General features: G+C 45.2%; 2 protein-coding genes across 3 annotated transcripts in view; one reads left to right on the top strand and one right to left on the bottom strand.

Moving 5' to 3' along the window:
* Nucleotides 1-21,291, bottom strand: part of LOC134876898 (receptor-type tyrosine-protein phosphatase beta-like) — a 47,172-nt gene extending 25,881 nt beyond the window's left edge. Inside the window, 13 exon segments of the mRNA XM_063902141.1 lie at nucleotides 8,395-8,658; nucleotides 9,241-9,504; nucleotides 10,621-10,665; nucleotides 10,668-10,883; nucleotides 13,166-13,429; nucleotides 13,789-14,055; nucleotides 14,143-14,517; nucleotides 14,663-14,918; nucleotides 15,778-17,236; nucleotides 17,326-18,835; nucleotides 20,848-20,923; nucleotides 21,109-21,136; nucleotides 21,229-21,291. Coding sequence (XP_063758211.1) covers nucleotides 8,395-8,658; nucleotides 9,241-9,504; nucleotides 10,621-10,665; nucleotides 10,668-10,883; nucleotides 13,166-13,429; nucleotides 13,789-14,055; nucleotides 14,143-14,517; nucleotides 14,663-14,918; nucleotides 15,778-17,236; nucleotides 17,326-18,835; nucleotides 20,848-20,890 — 4,963 coding nt within the window. The 5' untranslated portion in view covers nucleotides 20,891-20,923; nucleotides 21,109-21,136; nucleotides 21,229-21,291.
* A 1,440-nt stretch (nucleotides 21,292-22,731) lies between these two features.
* On the top strand, nucleotides 22,732-27,082 carry snx20 (sorting nexin 20). 2 transcript variants are annotated; one of them, XM_063902153.1, is made up of 6 exons: nucleotides 22,732-22,774; nucleotides 22,882-22,944; nucleotides 23,056-23,107; nucleotides 24,642-24,763; nucleotides 25,084-25,446; nucleotides 26,178-27,082. In XM_063902153.1, the coding sequence occupies exons 3-6, from the start codon at nucleotides 23,080-23,082 to the stop codon at nucleotides 26,466-26,468; spliced, it is 804 nt and encodes a 267-aa protein (XP_063758223.1). In that variant the 5' UTR covers nucleotides 22,732-22,774; nucleotides 22,882-22,944; nucleotides 23,056-23,079; the 3' UTR covers nucleotides 26,469-27,082. The 2 variants fall into 2 exon arrangements, with proteins under 2 accessions (XP_063758223.1, XP_063758233.1); XM_063902163.1 differs by having other exon boundaries at nucleotides 22,743-22,944.
* The last annotated feature ends 542 nt before the right edge of the window (nucleotides 27,083-27,624 follow it).

Here is a 27,624-nt window from a genome sequence, read left to right as displayed (position 1 = left end):
CCAAAGATGGACCCAGCAGTATTTTTTTATGACGCTCTTATGGAGTTTTCGTACCAAATTTTGTACATTTTGGGAGAATGGAGGAAAGCAGTGTCTAAAAAGGCTCAAGATGCAGCTCTCCTTCGTGCATGCCGGGAATTGGCAGAGAAGCCATGGTTCGTGAGCTCACTGCCGGAATATTTAAGGACATTTGTCACTTCCCCAGAAAGCCTGCACCCTATCCTGAAAGCTCGTGTCACAGCAGTGACGCTTCCGGCTCGAGCTGCAACCAAGCCTCCTGCTGCCAAGCCTCCTGCTGCCAAGCCTCCTGCTGCCACGCTTCCGGCTCAAGTTTTGGCCCTAGCAGCTGAGTTCCCAGCTGCAGCTCCGGCCCGAGCCGCCATGTTTCCAACTGCGTTATGTCCTACTCCAGCCACTCCTGTTCTGTTGGCCCCCAGGCCAACTCCAGTCCCGCCTGCCCTGTCGCCAGCCCGGCCGACTCCAGTCCCGACGGCCCTGTCGCCGGCCCGGGCCGACTCCAGTCCCCCCTGCCCTGTCGCCGGCCCGGCCCACTCCAGCCACTCCTGTTCTGTCGGCCCCCCGGCCAACTCCAGTCCCGCCTGCCCTGTCGCCGGCCCGGCCGACTCCAGTCCCGCCTGTTCTGTCGGCTGCCCGGCCCACTCCAGCCACTCCTGTCCGGTCGACTCCAGCCCTGCCTGTCCTGTTGTCTCTGGCCTCGCCTGTCCGGTCGACTCCAGCCTCGACTCCAGCCCTGCCTGTCCTGTTGTCTCTGGCCTCGCCTGTCCGGTCGACTCCAGCCTCGACTCCAGCCCTGCCTGTCCTGTTGTCTCTGGCCTCGCCTGTCCAGTCGACTCCAGCCGACTCCATCCTCTCCTGTGTCATTGTGGGTCCCACTGGCTTCTGAGCCTGTCCCGTCGAGGGTCCCGCAGAAACCTGTCCCGTTGGGGGCCCTGCCCCCACCTGTTTTGATGGGGGGCCCGCCAACACCTGCTCCTGTTCTGTTGGGGGCCTCGCCGTCACATGTTCCATCAGGGGTCCCGCCAACACATGCTCCTGCCCCATTTGGGGTCCCGCCGTCACCTGTTCCCATGGGGGTCCCGCCAACACCTGTACCTGTTCCGTTGGGGGTTCTGCCATCCCATGTTTTGATGGGGATCTCGCCAATACCTGCACATGTTCCCTTGGGGGTCCTGCCGTCCCGTGTTTTGATGGGGGTCTCGCCAACACCTGCTCCTGTTCTGTCGGGGGTCCCGCCAACACCTGCTCCTGCCCCGTTGGGGTCCTGCCATCACCTGTTTCGATGGGGGTCCCACCGTCACCTGTTCCGATTGGGGTCCCGCCAAGATCTGTTCCGAAGGGGTCCCGCCAAGACCTGTTCCTTCACCGTTGGGGATCCCGCCATTCCCTGTTCCGCTGGGGGTCCCACCAACACCTGTTCCCGCTCCCTCCGGGGTCCTGCCGACGCCATCGCCTGTTCCCTCGGGGCTCCCGCCAACGCCAGTGCATGTCCCGCTGCCTCCTGCTCCAGGTCCTCCGGAGGGGTTCCACCGCTGCCTGCGCCGGCCTCCCGCCCGTCCTCTAGAGGGGTCCCATCGAGGGTTCCGCCACCCTCGGGCCCTTCCTCCGGAGGCGTCTCGCCGTCCTCGAGTCCGACCTCCAGGGGCGTCTCGCCATCCTCCAGCCTGTCCTCCAGATGTGTCTCACCATGGACTCCGGTCCCGTCTTTGGCCCCATCTGCGGCCCTGCCTCCGCCCCCCAGAGTTCCCTAGCCTTGGCCTTCACCCCTGTCTCCGGCCCCCAGTGTTCCCTCGCTGTGACCTACGCCCCTGTCCCTGGGACACCCCCATTACACTGCATGCACTATACACAGGGACACCCCCATTTCACTGAATGCACTATACACAGGGACACCCCCATTTCACTGAATGCACTATACACAGGGACAACCCCATTTCACTGAATGCACTATACACAGGGACACCCCCATTTCACTGAATGCACTATACACAGGGACACCCCCATTTCACTGAATGCACTATACACAGGGACAACCCCATTTCACTGAATCGGCGGATGACCCAGGGGCAAGGCACCAGAAACAGAGGCGTAGTTCACGGCGAGGAAGCACTTGGGGCCGGACACAGGGGCGAAGGCCAAGGCTAGGGAACTCTGGTGGGCAGAGAAAGAGGCGGAGACGGGGCCGGCGACGAAGACGGGGCCAAAGACGGGGCCGGAGGCCGCGACGGGGACACATTGGGGGCTGGGCAGGAGGGAGACAAGATGCCTCTGGAGGACGGCGAGACGCCTCTGGAGGACGGGCAGGAGGGCAGCGAGACGCCTCTGGAGGATGGGCAGGAGGGCAGCGAGACGCCTCTGGAGGACGGGCTGGAAGACGGCAAGACGCCTCTGGAGGACGGGCTGGAAGACGGCTGCAGGAGGCTTGGCAGCAGGAGGCTTGGCTGCAGCTCGAGCCGGAAGCGTCACTTCTGTGACACGAGGTTTCAGGATAGGGTGCAGGCTTTCTGGGGAAGTGACAAATGTCCTTAAATATTCCGGCAGTGAGCTCACGAACCATGACTTCTCTGCCACTTCCCAGCGTGCACGAAGGAGAGCTGCATCTTGAGCCTCTTTAGAAACTGCTTTCCTCCATTCTCCCAAAATACACACAATTTAGTACGAAAACTCCACCAGAGCGTCGTCCAAACATACTGCTGGGTCCATCTTGGGTTCGGTTGTTCTGTCAGGGACCCAAATGCAGCGAAAAAGGGGGAATCAGGTATTGAGGTTTAACAAAAGGTGAGCTTTATTTCACAAAAGCTGTAACCACAAAACTCAAAAAACGGTGCGAGCAGGCACGATCATCAAAAGTAAAAGTAGCAAACAAAAACTCAATAAAACCAGAAAGACAGGAGGGCAGCCGAGAGGAATCCAGACAGGCAGACAGGACTGGGAAACAAACAGAACTGGACCACGAGACCCAGGGATAAACATGGGAATGACGACGACCGAACAAGAGACAAAAGGGGAACCAACACTAAATACACAAGGCTAATCACAAAACAACACACAGCTGGAGAGGGGAGGAGAAACACAGGGGCAACAGGTGAACACAATGACACAACCAGGGATAGGAGGGAAACGCAGACAGGAAGTGAAACTTAACATCACACAAGAGGGGAAAACATTTCAAAATAAAACACACAACACAACAACATGACAGACACGAAACCAGGATCATGACAAAAGGAGGTTTTAAAGGAAGTTGCAAAGCTCCTTTCCTCTCATCTAGAGAATTCAAACAGCTCTTATCATGGCTGCCACTTAGGGACTTCCGGGTCATTCCATTCCTTTAGGGGCCTTCCTAAGCTACAGGAACCGGAAGCAGAAAAAGACAGAAAGGAAGAAAACACTAACAGGAAAATCAGAAGAAGACAGACAGGAAGTAAACACTAACAGGAACATCAGAAGAAGACAGACAGGAAGTAAACACTAACAGGAACATCAGAAGAAGACAGACAGGAAGTAAACACTAACAGGAACATCAGAAGAAGACAGACAGGAAGTAAACACTAACAGGAACATCAGAAGAAGACAAGAAGTAAACACTAACAGGAACAGCAGAAGAAGACAAGAAGTAAACACTAACAGGAACAGCAGAAGAAGACAGAAAGGAAGTAAACACTAACAGGAAAATCAGAAGAAGACAGACAGGAAGTAAACACTAACAGGAACATCAGAAGAAGACAGACAGGAAGTAAACACTAACAGGAACATCAGAAGAAGACAGACAGGAAGTAAACACTAACAGGAACATCAGAAGAAGACAGACAGGAAGTAAACACTAACAGGAACAGCAGAAGAAGACAGACAGGAAGTAAACACTAACAGGAACATCAGAAGAAGACAAGAAGTAAACACTAACAGGAACAGCAGAAGAAGACAAGAAGTAAACACTAACAGGAACAGCAGAAGAAGACAGACAGGAAGTAAACACTAACAGGAACAGCAGAAGAAGACAGACAAGAAGTAAACACTAACAGGAACAACAGAAGAAGACAAGAAGTAAACACTAACAGGAACAGCAGAAGACAGACAGACAGGAAGTAAACACTAACAGGAACAGCAGAAGAAGACAGACAGGAAATACACACTAACAGGAACAGCAGAAGAAGACAGACAGAAGTAAACACTAACAGGAACAGCAGAAGAAGACAGACAGGAAGTAAACACTAACAGGAACAGCAGAAGAAGACAGACAGGAAGTAAACACTAACAGGAACAGCAGAAGAAGACAGACAGGAAGTAAACACTAACAGGAACAGCAGAAGAAGACAGACAGGAAGTAAATACTAACAGGAACAGCAGAAGAAGACAAGAAGTAAACACTAACAGGAACAGCAGAAGAAGACAGACAGGAAGTAAACACTAACAGGAACATCAGAAGAAGACAGACAGGAAGTAAACACTAACAGGAACAGCAGAAGAAGACAGACAGGAAGAAAACACTAACAGGAACAGCAGAAGAAGACACGACAGGAAGTAAACACTAACAGGAACATCAGAAGAAGACAGACAGGAAGAAAACACTAACATGAACAGCAGAAGAAGACAGACAGGAAGTAAACACTAACATGAACATCAGAAGAAGACAGACAGGAAGTAAACACTAACAGGAACATCAGAAGAAGACAGACAGGAAGAAAACACTAACAGGAACATCAGAAGAAGACAGACAGGAAGAAAACACTAACATGAACAGCAGAAGAAGACAGACAGGAAGTAAACACTAACATGAACATCAGAAGAAGACAGACAGGAAGTAAACACTAACAGGAACATCAGAAGAAGACAGACAGGAAGAAAACACTAACAGGAACAGCAGAAGAAGACACACAGGAAGTAAACACTAACAGGAACATCAGAAGAAGACAGACAGGAAGTAAACACTAACATGAACAGCAGAAGAAGACAAGAAGTAAACACTAACATGAACAGCAGAAGAAGACAAGAAGTAAACACTAACAGGAACAGCAGAAGAAGACAGACAGGAAGTAAACACTAACAGGAACAGCAGAAGAAGACAGACAGGAAGTAAACACTAACAGGAACAGCAGAAGAAGACAGACAGGAAGTACACACTAACAGGAACAGCAGAAGAAGACAGACAGGAAGTAAACACTAACATGAACAGCAGAAGAAGACAGACAGGAAGTAAACACTAACAGGAACAGCAGAAGAAGACAAGAAGTAAACACTAACAGGAACAGCAGAAGAAGACAGACAGGAAGTAAACACTAACATGAACAGCAGAAGAAGACAGACAGGAAGTAAACACTAACAGGAACAGCAGAAGAAGACAAGAAGTAAACACTAACAGGAACAGCAGAAGAAGACAGACAGGAAGTAAACACTAACAGGAACAGCAGAAGAAGACAGACAGGAAATAAACACTAACAGGAACAGCAGAAGAAGACAGACAGGAAGTAAACACTAACAGGAACAGCAGAAGAAGACAGACAGGAAGTAAACACTAACAGGAACAGCAGAAGAAGACAGACAGGAAGTAAACACTAACAGGAACAGCAGAAGAAGACAGACAGGAAGTACACACTAACAGGAACAGCAGAAGAAGACAGACAGGAAGTAAACACTAACATGAACAGCAGAAGAAGACAGACAGGAAGTAAACACTAACAGGAACAGCAGAAGAAGACAAGAAGTAAACACTAACAGGAACAGCAGAAGAAGACAGACAGGAAGTAAACACTAACATGAACAGCAGAAGAAGACAGACAGGAAGTAAACACTAACAGGAACAGCAGAAGAAGACAAGAAGTAAACACTAACAGGAACAGCAGAAGAAGACAGACAGGAAGTAAACACTAACAGGAACAGCAGAAGAAGACAGACAGGAAATAAACACTAACAGGAACAGCAGAAGAAGACAGACAGGAAATAAACACTAACAGGAACAGCAGAAGAAGACAAGAAGTAAACACTAACAGGAACAGCAGAAGAAGACAGACAGGAAGTAAACACTAACAGGAACAGCAGAAGAAGACAGACAGGAAGTAAACACTAACAGGAACAGCAGAAGAAGACAGACAGGAAGTAAACACTAACAGGAACAGCAGAAGAAGACAGACAGGAAGTAAACACTAACAGGAACAGCAGAAGACAAGAAGTAAACACCAAAGCCCGTCTACGGAAAGCCCCTTCACTCTCTATCAGAGGTTGCGCTAGACTTTTTCATTGTCCGTCATTTTGACGGGCAGGGTCGTAAAAAATCCGTCATTGTCCATTATTATCTGTCATTGTATTTTAACTTTTAAATGGTTATATTAGGCCTAAGCCATAATGCTTATATTTAATAGCCTCAATTGTTTTTTATTGACTTATTGTCATAAAAAAAATAATTCACAGAACAAGCGTGTTTTAATAATAATTATTTATTATGCATTTCTTTTCTGACGATCAGAACTTTTTCAGCTGTGAAAACATAGCGGCTGTGCCTTAGAACGATGGGCTATTTTAGCCGAACGAAGTCAATTATAGTGAAAATACAAACAGCTCAAGCAGCTCAAACTTTCCTTCTTGGCCGCATGGATTTGAACAGTGCGCTTGCCTGCGTGTAATCAAAAGTGTCAATGGATTCTGCTGCCGAGGCGATTGACATTAAATGCTGCGCCTTTGCCTCCGACAGACGACTTCTCGTGGCGGTTTTTATTTTATTTTGAAGGCTGAACCCCCGCTCAGCTGCAACACTAGACACTGGGATAACCAGCGCCACCTCAGCCAACGCTCTAAAATCGGGAAACATTTCCCCTAGCGAAGTGATGAGCAGCCGACAGGAGCCCCTGAACGAGGGATTTCCCGACCCTGCCAGCACTCTCTTCATCGGGAGAAAATCCCTCTGCATGCGGTACAGGAGACAGCGAAGTGACACAAACGACTCAATGCATCTCTTTTAAATAGCAAAATTACGCCCACATGCTTTCTGCAGATGATTGAGAAGGGGAAACAGCCCACTGAAACAGGTAGATAGCCTACACTACTGCAGCCATAGGCTACATCTCAGACTGTGCTAATGGCACAGACCGCTAATGGTTTTAAAGCGGAGCATGGCTTTGAGTGCGATGGAGCTGAACTTGCGCAGCTGGCTACAATGTATCGACCCACTGAACACCAGAACAGCCGTAACGTCGGCTCAGATTGAAAGTTGGTGTCGGCAATGAAGCTTATGCAGAGTAAGAAAACTGTCACAACTTGCCTGGTATTTCAATTGTGATTTTTATTGTTGTGTTTATTATTGGTAATGATCATTGTAAAAATCTGTCAAAATGACGGACGGCCTTCAGATTTTTCCGTCATAGCTAAAAAATATCCGTCAATGACGGACATTTGTCGGTTAACGCGACCTCTGCTCTCTATTCACCCCCATTGTACCGAATTTGGCTGCAGTTCACCTAGGGGGCGATCGCGGGCGAGTGCAGAATACATGGACCCCTATGGAGCTAGGCGGCTAGCTACATCATTCTCCTAGCATATCGTCTACAAAATCCAAAATACTACTGTGGTTTCCGAGAGGTCGACAGGGATTTTTCGTCAAAAGTGGAATAATCTGGGGGTCATAGCCTTTTGTTTTCTTACAGGTTGGGCAGTTGCGACCCAGGTTCTGCTAGCATCTGGCTAATGAAAGCCGATTGGTCAATGAAGAACTCACGACTGGTTACGACCGAAGAATACGCTTTGTGGTACCTGTCCACAGAACATCAACAACGATTTGTAAATTATGAGTATCAAATAATGTCACACCTTTTCAAAACATGTAGAGCCGAGTTCAAATCAGTCCCACGGAGCCAAATCAGCTGCGAGGGAAAGGAAAGGGAAGGAGAGACACAAGGTGCCGTAAAGCAATTTATCACGCATGACGTCATCCGATTTACAAAAACCTAATTTTAGTCAAAATCAAGCGAATATAAAATACTAGCTATGTGTCGTTTGTGAGGATTATCCATTCCATGTTTAAAAAACTATAGCAGTGATTTAAAAAAAAATTATATCCAAAGAAATGTAGGAATCTATGGGTGGGGCTCCATAGGACCACATTCATTCTGCACTGGCCCACCAGCGCCCCCCAGGTGCAGTACCATACCGGAACGGTTTTGAGAGTGAACGTTCTCGTCAATATTAAAAGTTCTCTGTAAACACTAACAGGAACAGCAGAAGAAGACAGACAGACAGGAAGTAAACACTAACATGAACAGCAGAAGAAGACAAGAAGTAAACACTAACATGAACAGCAGAAGAAGACAGACAGGAAGTAAACACTAACAGGAACAGCAGAAGAAGACAAGAAGTAAACATATGTGTGTAGCAGTGCATGCTGGGTACCTGTGCGCCCGGCGGCGCTGCAGTTGTTGACCAGGTCTCCGCTCACACTCTGCACTGTCAGGCTGTATTTCTGTCCTGGCTGCAGCGAGCCAAACGTCAGCTGGTGTTGCTGTTTGAGGATGGAGCGGACGTCCAGCTGCCGTTCCCCGCGGTGCAGGAACACGGTGAAACTGTCCACATCGCCCTGCCCCGCCGTCCAGCTCACTTGTAGACTGCTGCCATCCCCGCTGTGGCTCACCTGGATGTTCTTCACTCTGCTGGGAACTGAGGGGAGTGGGAATGATAGCTCTGTCAGACGTCTCACCCCTTCATAGTCTACCTGCAGTGCTGTGACCCCTGTTTTTTATGATAGAAATGTATAGTAGGGGTCTCCAGCACATAGAAACGGCTGGATGCTAACCTGCATTGTTGATTAGCATTAATTAGCATTATAGCATATGTGAACAATAGTTAAAAAATGACTTGGTTGATTTGGACAGTTTTGGAGCGGTTATGAAGGTTATTGAGGATGCTATTGTGGACACTTTACTTTCAAATAAATAAGCAATCTGTTCAATCAAAATCGACCCAAAAATTAATCCAAATCAGTCCACAGAGTACAAATATCGACATTTTCTTGTCAGAAACTGACTCAGCATCCTCAATAACCCCCAAAAACACTCAAAAAACTTCAAAATCTGCAAGAAAATGTCCAACTATAGTCTGCTTAGGCGTTGATGGTAGTTGATTAAGTCATGCAGCTTTGAACTGCTCTACTGTACATTTCTAAAAGTTTGGGTAACTCAACATTTCCGGGTTCACAACAGGAATGAGCTGGCATCTAGACTTCCGCTCTGTCCTCCTCACCTGTGCGGCCCTCGATGAAGCGGGCCCTCTGGTTGGGGCCGCTGAAGGTGGACACCAGGATCTTGTACAGGCGTCCCGGGGTGAGCGAGGACAGCAGGACCTCCCCCACGCTGCTGCCCAGCGTCACGGGAGGGAACACCTTCATGTCGTTGAAGAGTAGCTGCACCTCGTAATGGTCCACGTCCCCCAGCGCTGCGGACCAGGAGACCCGCAGGTCCTCGGTGCCCTGACTGACCAGAACCAGGGAGCGAACCGCAGCCGGGACTGCGGAACGGACAGCAGAAGACGGGTTAGTCTGACAGGCTAAAACTTCATATAAGGTGAGGAAACCAGCTCATACATAATCAGGAAGTGGATCAGTTTTTGATTGCATTTCATCTTTGTACAGTATTCTCCCTATGCCTGATCTAAGGCGCTTCCACATTGCTGTATGTGTTGGTACTTCCTGTGTCAGCACAATTGCTATTTCTTAGCATAGCGTCGCCAGCTTTATAAACCTTTATCAAAGAAACAGGTTTAAGCTTTTTAATGTTTAATGTCAGGAGCGAAACTAACTATAAAAAATGTGTAATATGTGAGTACCAAAAAATGTTTATTTGATACAGGGGCTCAACCATAACTCAAATGAAGTAAAACAGTGTTGATAATGACTCTGTGTAACCACAGGGGTTCAACCATAACTCAAATGAAGTAAAACAGTGTTGATAATGACTCTGTGTAACCACAGGGGTTCAACCATAACTCAAATGAAGTAAAACAGTGTTGATAATGACTCTGTGTAACCACAGGGGTTCAACCATAACTCAAATGAAGTAAAACAGTGTTGATAATGACTCTGTGTAACCACAGGGGTTCAACCATAACTCAAATGAAGTAAAACAGTGTTGATAATGACTCTGTGTAACCACAGGGGTTCAACCATAACTCAAATGAAGTAAAACAGTGTTGATAATGACTCTGTGCCAAACCCCACGCGGGTCGACCATAAACTTCAGGTAGTCATACACGGTTGATAATGACTCTGTGTAACCACAGGGGTTCAACCATAACTCAAATGAAGTAAAACAGTGTTGATAATGACTCTGTGTAACCACAGGGTTCAACCATAAACTCATATTAAATTAAACAGTGTTGATAATGACTCTGTGTAACCACAGGGGTTCAACCATAACTCAAATGAAATTAAACAGTGTTGATAATGACTCTGTGTAACCACAGGGGTTCAACCATAACTCATATTAAATTAAACAGTGTTGATAATGAATCTGTGTAACCACAGGGGTTACCATAACTCAAATGAAGTAAAACAGTGTTGATAATGACTCTGTGTAACCACGGGTTCAACCATAACTCAAATGAAGTAAAACAGTGTTGACTCACAGGTCCGGCCGTGGGTGGAAGTGCTGGTCTGGTACTTCCCATCCAGGTTTGCACCAGAACAGTGTACAGCCTGCCGGGCTCCAGGCCGGTAAACACACACTGGTTCTGGTTCTTCAGCACTGTCTGGTTCTGAAGGAACATGTTGTTGTGTTTGATGAAGACCTGGTACCGGTCCAAATCCCCCACCGCGGGTCGCCAGTAAACTTTCAGGTAGTCATCACGGGCAGCGTGGGTTGCAGTCGGGTTCTGGACCGGGGACGGCTCTGAGGGGGTCGGGGGCGTTGATGAAATATTTAAGTGATGTAGTATTTCAGTGATGTAGTATTTCAGTGATGTAGTACTTAAGTGATGTAGTATTTCAGTGATGTAGTATTTCAGTGATGTAGTATTTCAGTGATGTAGTACTTAAGTGATGTAGTATTTCAGTGATGTAGTATTTCAGTGATGTAGTATTTCAGTGATGTAGTATTTCAGTGATGTAGTATTTCAGTGATGTAGTATTTCAGTGATGTAGTACTTAAGTGATGTAGTATTTCAGTGATGTAGTATTTCAGTGATGTAGTATGTGATGTAGTATGTGATGTAGTATTTCAGTGATGTAGTACTTAAGTGATGTAGTATTTCAGTGATGTAGTATTTCAGTGATGTAGTATTTCAGTGATGTAGTATTTCAGTGATGTAGTATTTCAGTGATGTAGTACTTAAGTGATGTAGTATTTCAGTGATGTAGTATTTCAGTGATGTAGTATTTCAGTGATGTAGAATGTGATGTAGAATGTGATGTAGTATTTCAGTGATGTAGTATTTCAGTGATGTAGTATTTCAGTGATGTAGAATGTGATGTAGTATGTGATGTAGTATTTCAGTGATGTAGTACTTAAGTGATGTAGTATTTCAGTGATGTAGTATTTCAGTGATGTAGTATCTTATGTAGTATTTGATGTAGTATTTGATGTAGTATTTGATGTAGTATGTGATGTAGTATGTGATGTAGTATGTGATGTAGTATTTGATGTAGTATGTGGTGTAGTATGTGATGTAGTATTTGATGTAGTATTTGATGTAGTATGTGATGTAGTATTTGATGTAGTATGTGATGTAGTATTTGATGTAGTATGTGGTGTAGTATGTGATGTAGTATTTGATGTAGTATTTGATGTAGTATGTGATGTAGTATTTGATGTAGTATGTGATGTAGTATTTGATGTAGTATGTGATGTAGTATGTGATGTAGTATTTGATGTAGTATTTGATGTAGTATGTGATGTAGTATTTGATGTAGTATGTGATGTAGTATTTGATGTAGTATGTGGTGTAGTATTTGATGTAGTATTTGATGTAGTATTTGATGTAGTATTTGATGTAGTATGTGATGTAGTATTTGATGTAGTATTTGATGTAGTATTTGATGTAGTATGTGATGTAGTATGTGATGTAGTATGTGATGTAGTATGTGGTGTAGTATGTGATGTAGTATTTGATGTAGTATGTGATGTAGTATGTGATGTAGTATTTGATGTAGTATTTGATGTAGTATTTGATGTAGTATTTGATGTAGTATGTGATGTAGTATGTGGTGTAGTATGTGATGTAGTATTTGATGTAGTATGTGATGTAGTATTTGATGTAGTATTTGATGTAGTATTTGATGTAGTATGTGATGTAGTATGTGATGTAGTATTTGATGTAGTATTTGATGTAGTATGTGATGTAGTATGTGGTGTAGTATGTGATGTAGTATTTGATGTAGTATTTGATGTAGTATGTGATGTAGTATTTGATGTAGTATGTGATGTAGTATGTGATGTAGTATGTGATGTAGTATGTGGTGTAGTATGTGATGTAGTATTTGATGTAGTATTTGATGTAGTATTTGATGTAGTATGTGATGTAGTATGTGGTGTAGTATGTGATGTAGTATTTGATGTAGTATTTGATGTAGTATTTGATGTAGTATGTGGTGTAGTATGTGGTGTAGTATGTGATGTAGTATTTGATGTAGTATGTGATGTAGTATGTGATGTAGTATTTGATGTAGTATGTGATGTAGTATGTGGTGTAGTATGTGATGTAGTATGTGATGTAGTATGTGATGTAGTATGTGATGTAGTATGTGATGTAGTATTTGATGTAGTATTTGATGTAGTATTTGATGTAGTATGTGGTGTAGTATGTGGTGTAGTATTTGATGTAGTATGTGATGTAGTATTTGATGTAGTATGTGATGTAGTATGTGATGTAGTATGTGATGTAGTATTTGATGTAGTATGTGATGTAGTATGTGATGTAGTATTTGATGTAGTATTTGATGTAGTATTTGATGTAGTATGTGGTGTAGTATGTGGTGTAGTATTTGATGTAGTATGTGATGTAGTATTTGATGTAGTATTTGATGTAGTATGTGATGTAGTATGTGATGTAGTATTTGATGTAGTATGTGATGTAGTATGTGGTGTAGTATGTGATGTAGTATGTGATGTAGTATTCAGTAATGTAGTATTTGATGTAGTATGTGATGTATTGGGATGTAGTATTCAGTACTTACGGGTCCTCTCCTGGACGCGAGTGCTGTTGTACTTGTTGCCGCTGCGGGACGCGATGCTGACGCTGTAGAGGCGTCCGGACTCCAGCGAGCTGAAGACACACTCATTGCTGGACTTGGAGACGGACACAGTGTGGACCGTCCTCACAGAGTCGCTCAGCGTCACCAGGTAACCGTCTACGTCGCCGGGTGCAGCACGCCACGACACAGAGAGGAAGTCCGGACGGCCGTTGTTACTGACCGTCACCTCACCCACTGCAGCTGGGGCTGGAGTCGCGGGAGACGTAAGGTTAGACATTTGGATCTTTTTGAGTCCTCTGGCTGCTCATAAAGATTAATTTTCCCAGTGTGCTCCTATTCAAATTCTAATTTATTTATTGTCCATGACTTTGGAAATGCAGTAAAATATAAACAATTTAGCTCATCCTGACAGGAAGTTTCAGGCAGGAAGTCTCTGACAGGAAGTCTGAGCATCCACAGACACACAGGTCCTCTCTGAGCTCTGCCACATACCAGATGGTCTAATCTTTACTTTACTCACTTTCCACTCTGTATACGCCTCTTTGGGTTTATGAAAGGCGCTATATAAATTGAAGTTATTATTATTACGCTAGGGTTGTGCTTACCAGTGCGTCCCTCTGCGACCGTCTGCCTGGAGCTGAGTCCGGCCCTGACGGTCGTCAGCACCGCCCTGTAGAGGGCACCAGGTCTAAGGAGGTGGAAGGTGATGCTGGTGGCGTCAGCAGCAACACTCTCGTTCTTGATGATGCTGCTGTCACAGACCAGCAGAACACGGTATGAGTCCAGCTTTCCGGAGGCTCGCTGCCACCTGGCCTGCAGGCTGTCGGTGCTGCTCTGAACCCCGAGATGCAGCTCCGAGACTTGGGCCGGACCTGAGGACAATTTATCAGATTGGGAGCAACACTATATCAGAGTGTGAGCAACAATATATCAATTATATCAGAGAGTGAGCCACGTACGGGTGTATGCTCTGACGGAGGCTGAACTGCTCAGGTTGCCAGTGATGGTCGTCACAGTGACGGTGTACAGCTGTCCTGAGGTCAGGGTCCTAAAGGTAAACTCTCTGGCCTCCCGGGGGAGGAGCCTCCGAACCTCCATGGGGCCGGGCTCCACCAGAGGGAGGGCAGGGGCTACCTCAGGGTGGAGAGGAGGGTTCATCTGAGGAAGGATGGGGTCCACCTGAGGGAGTGGTGGGTCCATCAGAGGGTAGGAGGGTTCCGCCTGTTGGATTACGACAACAAAGCTGTCCCACTCCCCAGGTGGGGGATTCCACAGGACGCTCAGCGTGGCTTCATCCGCATGACGGACCATGAGCTTCTGCACAGGAAGAGGCGCTGCAGGGGGAAATTAGATTAAAAATCAACCATACCATAATATAAATCAACATACACGGCAATCATAGCTGTGTATGTGAACCGATACAATGGTCTTCACCGTTGTTAATGTAAACTGATATGACACAAATATTACATATAATACCTGTGAGCACCGTCGTGCTACTCCGCTCTCCGTCCTGCTCTGAGATGACAGTTACCCGGTACTGGGTCCCGGGACTCAGACCTGTGACCCGGCAGGTGAAGCCCATTCCCCCCTGGTCTGGGTTGCAGGGAGTGGGTCGGCGGGGATCCCCGGTGATCAGGCTGAAGCTACAGGAGGGTCCAGCGGTGCTGAACGACACTGACACAGAACCGGAGCTCGAGCTGATGTTCAAGAATTTCACCAAGCAGCGGGACATCTGAAACAGGAAGGGACACCATCATAGGTGAGACAACTTACTTAGTAACTAAATAATGAATTATAATAATAATAATGACCACATTAAAACAAATGTGTCATTTATTTATCTCTTCTGATTTGTCTGCCAGCTGTCTCTGCTGTTGGAAACTTCCCTGAAATGTTTTCTGGTATTATTTAACAATGTGTTCACATGACTCCTTCTGATGTTACTGCAGATCTGCTGTAAGCTAGCAGGCTAACGTAGTCCTTTCAGATATAATGATAAACACTGCCATTTCTGAGACGGACTCACTCTGAGACAGAGACAGTTGTGCAGCTTTATGATCCTGAACATCACCCAGCTCTCCGGTCCCAGCTTTGTGCGTCTTTCTTAAGTGTCCCCTGTTCTCCGTTGTGTTTGGAGCTTCTTGCAGCGTTTTGTATTTGCAGCATTTGGTTTCTGCAGCTTTTAGTAAATGCTGCTCATATTTCCTGAAGTTGCTGACTGAGCATGTGTTGAAGAATTGCTGCAGGTGTTTCTGCATAAGTTTTGTTTGTGTTTCTATATCTGCATCTCGTCTGAAGCTGTTCCTCCTGACGGAGGAGGTTTGATGGTAGTTATGTGTTTGCACCCTTGCATTGTTGCAAGCAACAGTTAAAAAGGCTAGTCTTAGCTGAAGCCAATGTCTCTGCAGGATTGTGGCTCTTCTGAGTATGTTTCTTCATGGATGATTAACATTTTATAACCAATTAAGAAACAGCGACCAGCTAATATGCTCACAGAGCTACCATTGAGTTACATCTGTTAACATTTTCATTTTAAACATATTTGTAATGCCTTCCCCCGTTAAACAGCATAGGAGAGCAGCAGTACTTACAGCTGTGGTTAGCCCTGCCGTCCTGGTTTTAGATGTTGTTGCAGTCTGAGGAGAAGCTGTGGTAGCTCTGGTTGGAGCTGAAGCCGCTGAACTGGTGCTGGGTGGTAGAATGGCTGTGACAGGTGTGGTAGAGGGTTTGGTGGTGGTTACAGGTGTGGTAGAGGGTTTGGTGGTGGTTACAGGTGTGGTAATGGGATAGATGGTGGTTACAGGTGTGGTAATGGGATAGATGGTGGTTACAGGTGTGGTAGCAGGTTTGGTGGTGGTTACTGGTGTGGTAGCAGGTTTGGTGGTGGTTACAGGTGTGGTAGTGGGTTTTGTGGTGGTTACAGGTGTGGTAGTGGGATAGGTGGTGGTTACTGGTGTGGTAGTGGGATAGGTGGTAGTTACTGGTGTGGTAGTGGGATAGGTGGTGGTTACAGGTGTGGTAGAGGGTTTGGTGGTGGTTACAGGTGTGGTAGTGGGTTTGGTGGTGGTTACTGGTGTGGTAATGGGATAGGTGGTGGTTACAGGTGTGGTAGTGGGATAGGTGGTGGTTACTGGTGTGGTAGTGGGATAGGTGGTGGTTACTGGTGTGGTAGCAGGTTTGGTGGTGGTTACAGGTGTGGTAGAGGGTTTGGTGGTGGTTACAGTTGTGGTAGTGGGATAGTTGGTGGTTACTGGTGTGGTAGTGGGATAGGTGGTGGTTACTGGTGTGGTAGTGGGATAGGTGGTGGTTACTGGTGTGGTAGCAGGTTTGGTGGTGGTTACAGGTGTGGTAGCAGGTTTGGTGGTGGTTACTGGTGTGGTAGCAGGTTTGGTGGTGGTTACTGGTGTGGTAGCAGGTTTGGTGGTGGTTACAGGTGTGGTAGCAGGTTTGGTGGTGGTTACAGGTGTGGTAGCAGGTTTGGTGGTGGTTACAGGTGTGGTAGTGGGATAGTTGGTGGTTACTGGTGTGGTAGTGGGATAGGTGGTAGTTACTGGTGTGGTAGTGGGATAGGTGGTGGTTACTGGTGTGGTAGCAGGTTTGGTGGTGGTTACAGGTGTGGTAGCAGGTTTGGTGGTGGTTACTGGTGTGGTAGCAGGTTTGGTGGTGGTTACTGGTGTGGTAGTGGGATAGGTGGTGGTTACTGGTGTGGTAGCAGGTTTGGTGGTGGTTACTGGTGTGGTAGCAGGTTTGGTGGTGGTTACAGGTGTGGTAGTGGGATAGTTGGTGGTTACTGGTGTGGTAGCAGGTTTGGTGGTGGTTACTGGTGTGGTAGCAGGTTTGGTGGTGGTTACTGGTGTGGTAGCAGGTTTGGTGGTGGTTACTGGTGTGGTAGCAGGTTTGGTGGTGGTTACTGGTGTGGTAGCAGGTTTGGTGGTGGTTACTGGTGTGGTAGCAGGTTTGGTGGTGGTTACAGGTGTGGTAGTGGGATAGTTGGTGGTTACTGGTGTGGTAGTGGGATAGGTGGTGGTTACTGGTGTGGTAGCAGGTTTGGTGGTGGTTACAGGTGTGGTAGTGGGATAGGTGGTGGTTACAGGTGTGGTAGCGGGTTGGTGGTGGTTACAGGTGTGTTAGTGGGATAGGTGGTGGTTACTGGTGTGGTAGCAGGTTTGGTGGTGGTTACAGGTGTGGTAGCAGGTTTGGTGGTGGTTACAGGTGTGGTAGCAGGTTTGGTGGTGGTTACAGGTGTGGTAGCGGGTTTGGTGGTGGTTACAGGTGTGTTAGTGGGATAGGTGGTGGTTACAGGTGTGGTAGCGGGTTTGGTGGTGGTAACAGGTGTGGTAGCAGGTTTGGTGGTGGTTACAGGTGTGGTAGCAGGTTTGGTGGTGGTTACAGGTGTGGTAGCGGGTTTGGTGGTGGTTACAGGTGTGTTAGTGGGATAGGTGGTGGTTACAGGTGTGGTAGCGGGTTTGGTGGTGGTTACAGGTGTGGTAGCAGGTTTGGTGGTGGTTACAGGTGTGGTAGCGGGTTTGGTGGTGGTAACAGGTGTGGTAGCAGGTTTGGTGGTGGTAACAGGTGTGGTAGAGGGTTTGGTGGTGGTTACAGGTGTGGTAGCGGGTTTGGTGGTGGTAACAGGTGTGGTAGCAGGTTTGGTGGTGGTAACAGGTGTGGTAGAGGGTTTCTTGGCTTTTATAAGTGTGGTAGTGGGTCTGGTGGTGGTCACAGGTGAGTTTGTTGGACTTGTGGTGGTGATCCCCCTCCGGGATGTAGGAGGAGCACCTTCAGTAGTGGTGCTTGCTGAGATTTCCAGGTGAACGGGAGAGAGCGTTGCCTGCGACAGAGGAACTGCCAGAGAAGTTTTGAAAATGGATAGAGTTTGAGGGGTGGATGGTGGATGCGTCTCCAAGATGGATGTTGGTACGCGAGCAGTCTTCGGAAGACGTGTGATGGCAGAGGAAGCAGGTGGAGTTGAATTTGCTGCATAGTGTTTGTTTGATTCGGTGTCAGAAGCTGCCGATGAAGCAACAATAACATCGGAGGTGACCTGGAAGGTTATGGTAACATCGGAGATTCCTCCAGAGGTAACCTTGGAGGTGACCAGAGAATCCTTGTTGTCAGAGTATGTGGAGGAACTTTTGGAGGAAACTGGGGAGGAACCTGTTGAAGAACCTGTGGAGGGAACTGGAGTATGAGCTGCAGCTTCAGGTTCAGGATTATTCCCCACAGAGACGGCGTTCGCGGTGGAAACTTCTTGATGCTCCAATGTTTTCTCTGCTTCAGCCCAAAGCTGAAGAAGATTTCTAGCTGATGAACTCTGCCCTACGTCTGTCGCAAACGCTGGACTTGAGGAGACAATGCGGGTGCTGTTTAAAACTGACAAATCAGTGCCTGAAGCTGAGGCATCAGGACTGGAGTCTGCCTTAAACATCATCCCTGTTTCTGGTTTGGCGATGCTGTCCCCAGATGTTGAAGCTTGGTCAGTTGTTAAACTGTGGACGTATGAAGCTGTCACCTGTCCAGTGGTCCTGTGGGTTCTTCCTGCTTCCGATAGTCGCTCGTCAGTGAAGGTGACGGAGGGACTCGTGGCGGTGTAGGCGATGCTTGAGCGTTCATGTGTGGAGGAATAAAAGATGGTGGACGCAGAAGATGTGTCTGAAAAACAAGGATAAAGTTGTGTGATATGTCAGTCAACTATCTGAAACTTGCTCTGTTCACCAGCTGCTCAGTCTTCAGACAAACTCCGTCACGCCCCCTGAAATGTTGATCACATGGAGATTTTGAGGCTCTGTCTCCGACTCTGTAAACCTCATGAGATCAGTTTCCTCAGGGTTGAAATCAATTTCAGCTCATTAAAGATGTACAGTATTGAAATCCTGATGAAGAGGCTCAAGCTGTGAAGGGACGCAGTCTGTCCTATTTTTCATTCGTTATTGGAGGTGGGCATTCACTGGGGGGCGGAGTTAGTGGTGGTTTCGCCTGGCTGCATTCACCTGCTCCCTGTGGTTGTGTATAAGAGGGGTTGAGGGTGATGAGTCAGCATTTCCATGGCATTTTCTATCCCAATGTATCACTGCAACATCACAATTATTGCACCGGATCAATGTTTACCACGGATCGGGTTGTATGTTTTTGCGTCTTTTTACAATAAATGGTCAAAGGATCAAAAGGAGGGAAGAGGTTTTCTTTCCACTCTACAGCAATAAAAACTCAGCCGTTCAGAGAGCCGTGCGATGTTTGGAGAAAGATGTTGGCTGAGCCTCTGACAGGAAGTGCTCTGCTGATGTACTTCCTGTCTGAAGGACAGCAGAAACAATGAACAGGAAGTGCTGGACCCTCCCCTCATTAACGCATTTCCTGTTGACGCAGGTGTGAGGTGGACTTCAGGAACATCTTTCACACACTTTCTCTGAACACATGTTAAATCTTTCAGATAAACTTTAAAAATAACTTTGAGATATTATAATGAACTGCTCAGCGGACGACAAACAAGGTTTATTCAGAAAGTTTGAACAGCAAAAGATAGAAATATCAAAATATTACTTAAAAAGAAAATATACAAAAGTACTTAGAATATATACATTATATCATTTATATAATATGTGGGTCCAATCATCATTAGTATTATTCTGAATAATAAATACATTATTATTTATTAATAATGTATTTATTATTCAGAATAATTTAATAAATAATAAATACATTATTAATAAATACATTATTATTTATTAATAATGTATTTATTATTCTGAATAATAAATACATTATTAATAAATAATAAATATATTATTATTTATTAATAATGTATTTATTATTTATTAAAAATGTATTTATTATTCAGAATAATAAATAATAATGTATTTATTATTCTGAATAATAAATACATTATTAATAAATAATAATGTATTTATTATTTATTAATAATGTATTTATTATTTATTAATAATGTATTTATTATTCTGAATAATAAATACATTATTTATTAATAATGTATTTATTATTTATTATTTATTAATTATTATTTATTGTTACTTCTGTTTTGAATTATTTTTTATGAAATACTATATTATTATTTCACTTCCATTTTACTATCATTTATATATTTTTGTGTCTCTTCTTAATCTAGTTACCAGTATAAAGACTTTATTTTTCCTAAAAAACAACATTAGTTTTGTGTAAAGAAACATTTAAGGTTGAATTAGGAAAAATAATTTTGGTTAGATGAATGATTTGGACTGATAAAGAAAGTGGATTTCAGATTGACTGAGAACTCTTTTAGGATTTCATCTTCAGTACAGATTTGAAACATGCTGTATAACATGTTACTCCAATAATAATAATGATGATAATATAATCTGAATCAGTTTCACCTGTGATGAAGGGTTTTTAGCTGTTCCTGGAGAACCACTTTCACCACGAAGACCCCCACTTCATTATTCACATTAATACAAGTATTTGTTATATTTAATTAAGAATATCAGTTTTCTGATATGTTTGAATATGTTCATGAGGCATTATGTGATGCTTACTTTGGGATAAATCCACAGACACAAACAGGATCGTTCTGTCCAACAGACAGCTAAACTGTCTCTCATTCACAACGATCTGCTACCTGAATCTGTCTACCTTATCTCTTGAAAAAAAATACTTTTTGTATATGTACTTACAGCGGGAGGAGAAAAGGACCAGCAGCAGGATCAGAGCTTCCATGTTTCTGCAGCTCCAACCAGCAGGGAAGTGCTTCTATTGGACAGGAAACAGAGAGTCACTTCCTGCTATTCAACACACCAACATCCTCCAAACACCAGAGAGCAAGCAACACAATGCACAGGAGTAAGAACAGGACCAGTAATAAACCTGCAGAAGAAGAACAGGACCAGTAATAAACCTGCAGAAGAACATGATGAAGAACATGATGAAGAATTAACCTGCTGAAGAACATGATGAAGAATAAACCTGCAGAAGAACATGATGAAGAACATGATGAAGAATAAACCTGCATTTAACTGCTTAACTATAAAATGTTACACCTCTTTCTGAAAGCTCACGTATTGCACAGCTTCTTGAAGCGTGGTGCTCTCCTCAGGAGAGAGAGGGAGCGTGGTGCTCTCCTCAGGAGAGAGAGAGAGGGAGCATGGTGCTCTCCTCAGGAGAGAGAGGGAGCGTGGTGCTCTCCTCAGGAGAGAGAGAGAGGGAGCATGGTGCTCTCCTCAGGAGAGAGAGGGAGCGTGGTGCTCTCCTCGGGAGAGAGAGAGAGGGAGTGTGGTGCTCTCCTCAGGAGAGTGGTGCTCTCCTCGGGAGAGAGAGAGGGAGTGTGGTGCTCTCCTCGGGAGAGAGAGAGAGGGAGTGTGGTGCTCTCCTCAGGAGAGAGAGAGAGGGAGTGTGGTGCTCTCCTCGGGAGAGAGAGAGAGAGGGAGCGTGGTGCTCTCTTCAGGAGAGAGAGGGAGTGTGGTGCTCTCCTCAGGTGAGAGAGAGAGGGAGCGTGGTGCTCTCCTCGGGAGAGAGAGAGAGGGAGTGTGGTGCTCTCCTCAGGAGAGAGAGAGAGGGAGCGTGGTGCTCTCTTCAGGAGAGAGAGGGAGCGTGGTGCTCTCCTCAGGTGAGAGAGAGGCCTCCTTCAGTTCTTAACATTAGGGTGCATGGCGCGGCTCGTTAAGGGTTACAGTGCGTGATCTTAGACCTGCCATAAAATCACTTACCTTACACCCTCAGATTGTAGGAAAAGCTATCATCAGTTGAAAAATACAGAAAGAAGGAACTCTTGAAAGTGACAGACACTCCTCATGGCTCCCCATAAAGTCCCAGGTTAAATTTAGCCCGATCCCACCTTTAAATAAAGTGCCTAACCAGCCACAGCACTGACCTGAAACACATAACAGTCACACTGATGGGCAGGGATCTCACATGCTCACAGCGGCCCAGTTTCTACGATCCAAGCTCCCATTTAATAAATGATAACTCAAGAAAGAGAATTTGTGTGAAAGACATTCCTGGTTCATCCACGCACGCACAGTCCTTGGTTGCAGGAAGCCTCCTCTTCCTCTGCACAAACACATTTCCTCAGACCCTGAACACACCCTGACTTATGGGAGGACGGAGCGAGAGCGACAGCCGTGCCTGATCATCACACACACACACACCCACACACACACACACACACATTAATGGATATATGCAACAGAGTAATCACTAAAGATAAGTAGCAGGATGACAGTGTTGTAAAACTAAACAACAGAGCAGACTCGATTACTGTATATGGTGTTGGTATTAAAGAGCGAGATTTACTTTCTGTGTGTGTGTGTGTGTGTGTGTGTGTGTGTGTGTGTGTGAATGGTCTGCAAAGGCTCCACAATTTGACTTTTTTCCAGGAATTCAGTTTTTTTCAGAATTGAGTCTTTTCTCACAATTGGACTTGTTTCAGAATGATACCTTTTTATGATTGTTTTTTTGAAACTTTCAAGAATGTATTGTGTTGGTATGTCTTTAAGAGGAGGTTAACTCCACCTGCCTGGTTCCCCTTGAGTCGTCAAACAAACCCACCTCCTTTTCACTTCCTCTCATTTGTCTTTCTCTATTGCAGCTTCCTGCTTTCTGCTCGTCCGTAACACTCTGTAAAACATTTCTAATATACTTTATATACAAAATACTTTATATATAATATACTTTATAATATTCTGTGTGTGTGTGTGTGTGTGTGTTTTCAGGACAAACAAAGTGTTTTATAATCTTCTCTGGAGCTTTCCTTGAGCGCGCTGAGCTGCAGGAGGGTGAGCGTTTGTTTCACTGACACCTGCGATTAGACGTCTTATTATATTCTTTGATATCCCATCCTCTTATATCAGGTATTACCATGTATTAAAATGAAGTTATTCCTCTAGTGTTTTGTATGCAGCTGATGTCAGATGGCAGAAACCGACCTGATGTCTGCAGGTACTGATCCTACTTTATACACAAACATTATACCATACTGTCCCTGAACGCATCGTGGTCTGTTCTTCACCCAACATTTTGAATGTATAGATTAGAGACCCTAGCCTTAACCCTTTAGAGACATTCCTGCAGGTACTTTACACTGAAGTTTGATCCACTTTTGAAACAGTGGATGGTTTTTTTTTTTCATCATGATACTTTATACCAGGGGTGGCCAACCCGTGGCTCTCGAGCCGCTTGTGGCTCTTTGCCCAGTGTCATGCGGCTCCTCAGTTCATATCAAATTTGAATTGTGTGTGTGTGTGTGTTGTCACTTGAACTTGTGGGTTAAGAACACACAAGTTCCAGGCCAATCGTTACACAGAGTTTTCGACACAGAAGTGCTTTAGCTAATCAGAATGCAGATCCTGCAGTACCGGAGGGGGGCTTTACTGCACTCACAATGAGACAGGGAAGGGAGAGATCTGCTTCTGAACGGCGAAAATAAACTCAGATAAAACCGTAATATCTCAACACAAAGCTGTCAGATCCAAACGGTAACACTTTGCAGTTGTAGATTTGTGTGAGAGGGCCTGCTCACGGAAAGCTGGCCACCGACACAGAAGGACTCCTGAGTTGCTGAATCGCGATAACGACATAAGAGAAAGTGCATCTCTGTCAGCAGAGCTTCTGCCAGTCACAGGGTAAACGTTCAGATAGTTATCATGAGCATAATTAACTCAAACACACTTCATTTATTTTCATGAGGCAGTATTTGAACCAACCTTAGTCATGGGTTTGTTTTAAATATTGTAAGATCTGTAAAGGAGTGTTCAACGCAATGAATGCCAACTCAGTTCAGAGAAGCAACATGCAGTGATATATTGTGTGTATATATATCTGAAACACACACTCTTAATGGCTGACAATAACTGGCCTCTGGTCTAAATACAAATTTCTGTCAATATCATGGTGTGTGACATTTACAAGAGGTCTGGCTGAGCAGAGGTAGTGTGTCTGTCTGTGTGACAGAGTGTGTCTCTATTGGAGGGTGTGTCTTTGAGTGTGTGTGTCTGTGTGTCAATTTCTGCACATTTTTAGATTTTCATTTTCATGTGTGAGAGACAGAGAGGGGCACAGAGGGAGAGAGTGAGGGAGCACATCAGTGGCGTAGCAAGGCGCATTTTAGGTGAACTTCAGCCCACCTAAAATGTTAAAGCCCACCCAAATGAATATTTTGAAAAGAAAAAGATGTTTCTTTTTTTCGTCTCGCATTAGTGCTGAGAGTTGTGCCCCCTCCCCTTACCAAGAACACACAGTTCTATTAGGAGTAGCCTCTTGATGTTGCACCAGATGAATGCCATTCACTTTCAAATGCTTTTAAAATCTTAAATACATTTTTTTCAAATGGAAAAATCTGAGTTGATAAATAAGATGCATCAGCTGATAATAATACCAACATTATATAAAAGGTTAGACTTGCACTGAGATATTATTTTAAAGCCCCATAAATAACATGCACTGTGTGTGTGTGTGTGTGTGTGTGTGTTTGTAGCTCTCACCACGAAGCAGCTGCAGCAGAAATTGTCATCAGAGAAAAAGAGCGAGCGTCCGGTCCTCTTGCTGTTTGAGATCCCGTCCGCTCGAGTTGTAGAAAACCAGCTGTCGAAATACGTGGTGAGAAAAAGACGTGTCTTATTTCGGGTTAACCCTTTTTGTGGGTTAACCCCAACCCTTTTTGTATTGTATGTATTCATTTCATCTGTTTAAATAAAAGTCATTTTTTCTTTTCACTTCTTTTTTATTCATGTGTGAATTTTATTCTTAAATATTTGTTTGATTCATTTTTACTTTTGGTATTTATGTTTATAAATCCTCTTCCTCTTTGAGGTCACAGTTCCATATGTTAATATCTCTCTTACTTTATGTATTCTTTATATTTCCCAAAGATGTATTCCTTTCTAGTTTTCCTGATGTTGGATGATTAATGCGTGCAGGTGTATGAGGTGGTGGTGATGCTGTCGGGCAGTTTTGATTCCCACCATGTGTCCGTAGAGCGCCGTTACTCCGACTTCCTGCGGCTGCAGCGCCTCCTGTTGCAGGAGTTTGACTCGGCGCTGGAAGACGTTTCGCCCCCCCCCAAACTCCTGAGCGGGAACTTCTGCGCCGCTGTGTTGTCGCAGCGCCGCCTCGCCCTGCAGGACTACCTGGCTAAACTCTTCTCCACGCGCTGCGTCCGCCGCTCGCCGCTGTTCGCTGCCTTCTTCACAGAGACCGAGCAGCGGAGGGCGTTGGTGCTGCTGCGGGGGGGGCAGTTCAGGTTGGCGCTGCAGCAGCTGCAGGACGTGTTAGCGCTGCAGGTATAAAGCTGATCTGCTGCTACATTTTGAATCAACCAGAAACCTCTGGTCTTCAGGTCTGCTTTCTGTCCCCAGAAACTCGGTCCAGTTATTGTACTCCAGACATCTGGAACAAACTCAGTCCAGTTATTGTACTCCAGACATCTGGAACAAACTCAGTCCAGTTGTTGTACTCCAGACATCTGGAACAAACTCAGTCCAGTTATTGTACTCCAGACATCTGGAACAAACTCAGTCCAGTTATTGTACTCCAGACATCTGGAACCAACTCAGTCCAGTTGTTGTACTCCAGACATCTGGAACAAACTCAGTCCAGTTGTTGTACTCCAGACATCTGGAACAAACTCAGTCCAGTTATTGTACTCCAGACATCTGGAACAAACTCAGTCCAGTTGTTGTACTCCAGACATCTGGAACAAACTCAGTCCAGTTATTGTACTCCAGACATCTGGAACAAACTCAGTCCAGTTGTTGTACTCCAGACATCTGGAACAAACTCAGTCCAGTTATTGTACTCCAGACATCTGGAACAAACTCAGTCCAGTTGTTGTACTCCAGACATCTGGAACAAACTCAGTCCAGTTGTTGTACTCCAGACATCTGGAACAAACTCAGTCCAGTTGTTGTACTCCAGACATCTGGAACAAACTCAGTCCAGTTGTTGTACTCCAGACAGTTATTATGCTCTTAATGTTTGTCATTGTTGTAAAGTACTTTGCCTTGTGTTGCAGGAGAAGCTGCAACGCTGGCAGACCCCCGCCCTCACCGTGCCGACGCTCTGTGCCCTGGCTGTCTGTCACTGTGACCTGCAGCAGCCGCAGGAGGCGTTGGATGCGGCGCAGAGGGCTCTGCCTGTCGCCCGGCGCTGCGGCCTGCGGAGCCACCAGGCAGCGCTGCTGCGCCTTCTGATGGACCTGAGCTACCAGCTGGGGTGGCCTGGGGCCCGACTGCAGGACGAGCTGCAGGGACTGCAGGATGACCCCCCCACCCTGAAGGAGCTGGTGATCCAACAGTTCACCTGAGGGGCGAAATGCGTGAGATGAGATATATAGATAGATCGAAGGAGTCCTTAACATGATTCAGCTCTATGACTCCTAAACCCTGTCATGAGTCAGAATGATAAGTCCTTAACTGAGATGACTCAGCGTTTCCTTACTTCCTGTCCCCTGGTCTGGAAGTCATGGCATTCTGAATGTGTTTTTGGTCAGCCTTAAATAGGGTCTGTGGTTAACACAGATTTTCACGTCTTGTACTGCCACATAAAATACGTGTACATATATCGGGTTATTTATTATCATGTTTTACTACATGTTTCATACACAGATAGTGTCTGATGTTTAACAGTTTCAGCATAACGGACAGAGATATATACGAGAAGGAGTTACACTCACATATATATCTATGTGTGTCAGTGTATTTTACTATCTGTATATGTGTGTATTTTACACACACACACACACACACACACACACACACACAGTCAGAGTGTTATCTGACTCTGTCTAATAGTTTCAGGCCAGTGGAGAGAGACTCGCATATAAATACTTTACATCTACTGTATATGTTGGAGTGTGTGTGTGTGTGTGTGTGTGTGTACCGCTTTGATGTTTTTCAAATAAATGTGTAAATAATTGTTCATGTTCTGGCTTTGCCAATTATTTGATGCTTTTATAGTGACTCCTTCCGGTGGCTTGCCGTACAGCACAGGAAGTTAGCCTGAGAGAATCAAAAATTGCATGTGTGCTCCAGGGAAGGAGATATGTCAATCCTGTGCCATCCATCATACATAGCCCTTGAGAAGGCATTAAGTGTTTATGTCTTTACAGGGTATATCTTTACTTTGAGGACATTATTGTAATTACTTATACCAGCATACATTTTTGGTAATTGTTGTATATGAAATCTTGTCATTTTCAGTTTCACACCACTTGCTCAGTAAAGCTCATAAATATCACTTCGTTTTTATCTTGCTGGGTAACCGAGAACGGGATTTCGACGAGGCCAGTATAGTTGAAGTCAGATTGTGTTGTGTTCCACATCCTCTGGTAAAAGACCTGGTAAGTAGGCTAAAAACATCTGGCTAAAAAGACTCAAGGTTAACTTTGTTTAAAATAAGCATGCAGGTAAGATTACTCTTAAAACCATAATAAATAAATACAAGGGTTAGGGTTAGGTTAG

Source organism: Eleginops maclovinus, chromosome 2 (genome assembly GCF_036324505.1).
Source record: "Eleginops maclovinus isolate JMC-PN-2008 ecotype Puerto Natales chromosome 2, JC_Emac_rtc_rv5, whole genome shotgun sequence".
NCBI classification, from domain to species: Eukaryota; Metazoa; Chordata; class Actinopteri; order Perciformes; family Eleginopidae; genus Eleginops; species Eleginops maclovinus.
This window is presented reverse-complemented; position numbering and strand designations above follow the sequence as displayed.

Coding starts and splice junctions, on each gene's coding strand:
- snx20 (XM_063902153.1), top strand. CDS start 23,080: ATGGCAGAAACCGACCTGATGTCTGCAG. Junction 23,108..24,641: donor AACCGACCTGATGTCTGCAG/GTACTGATCCTA, acceptor GTGTGTTTGTAG/CTCTCACCACGAAGCAGCTG. Junction 25,447..26,177: donor AGGACGTGTTAGCGCTGCAG/GTATAAAGCTGA, acceptor CTTGTGTTGCAG/GAGAAGCTGCAACGCTGGCA.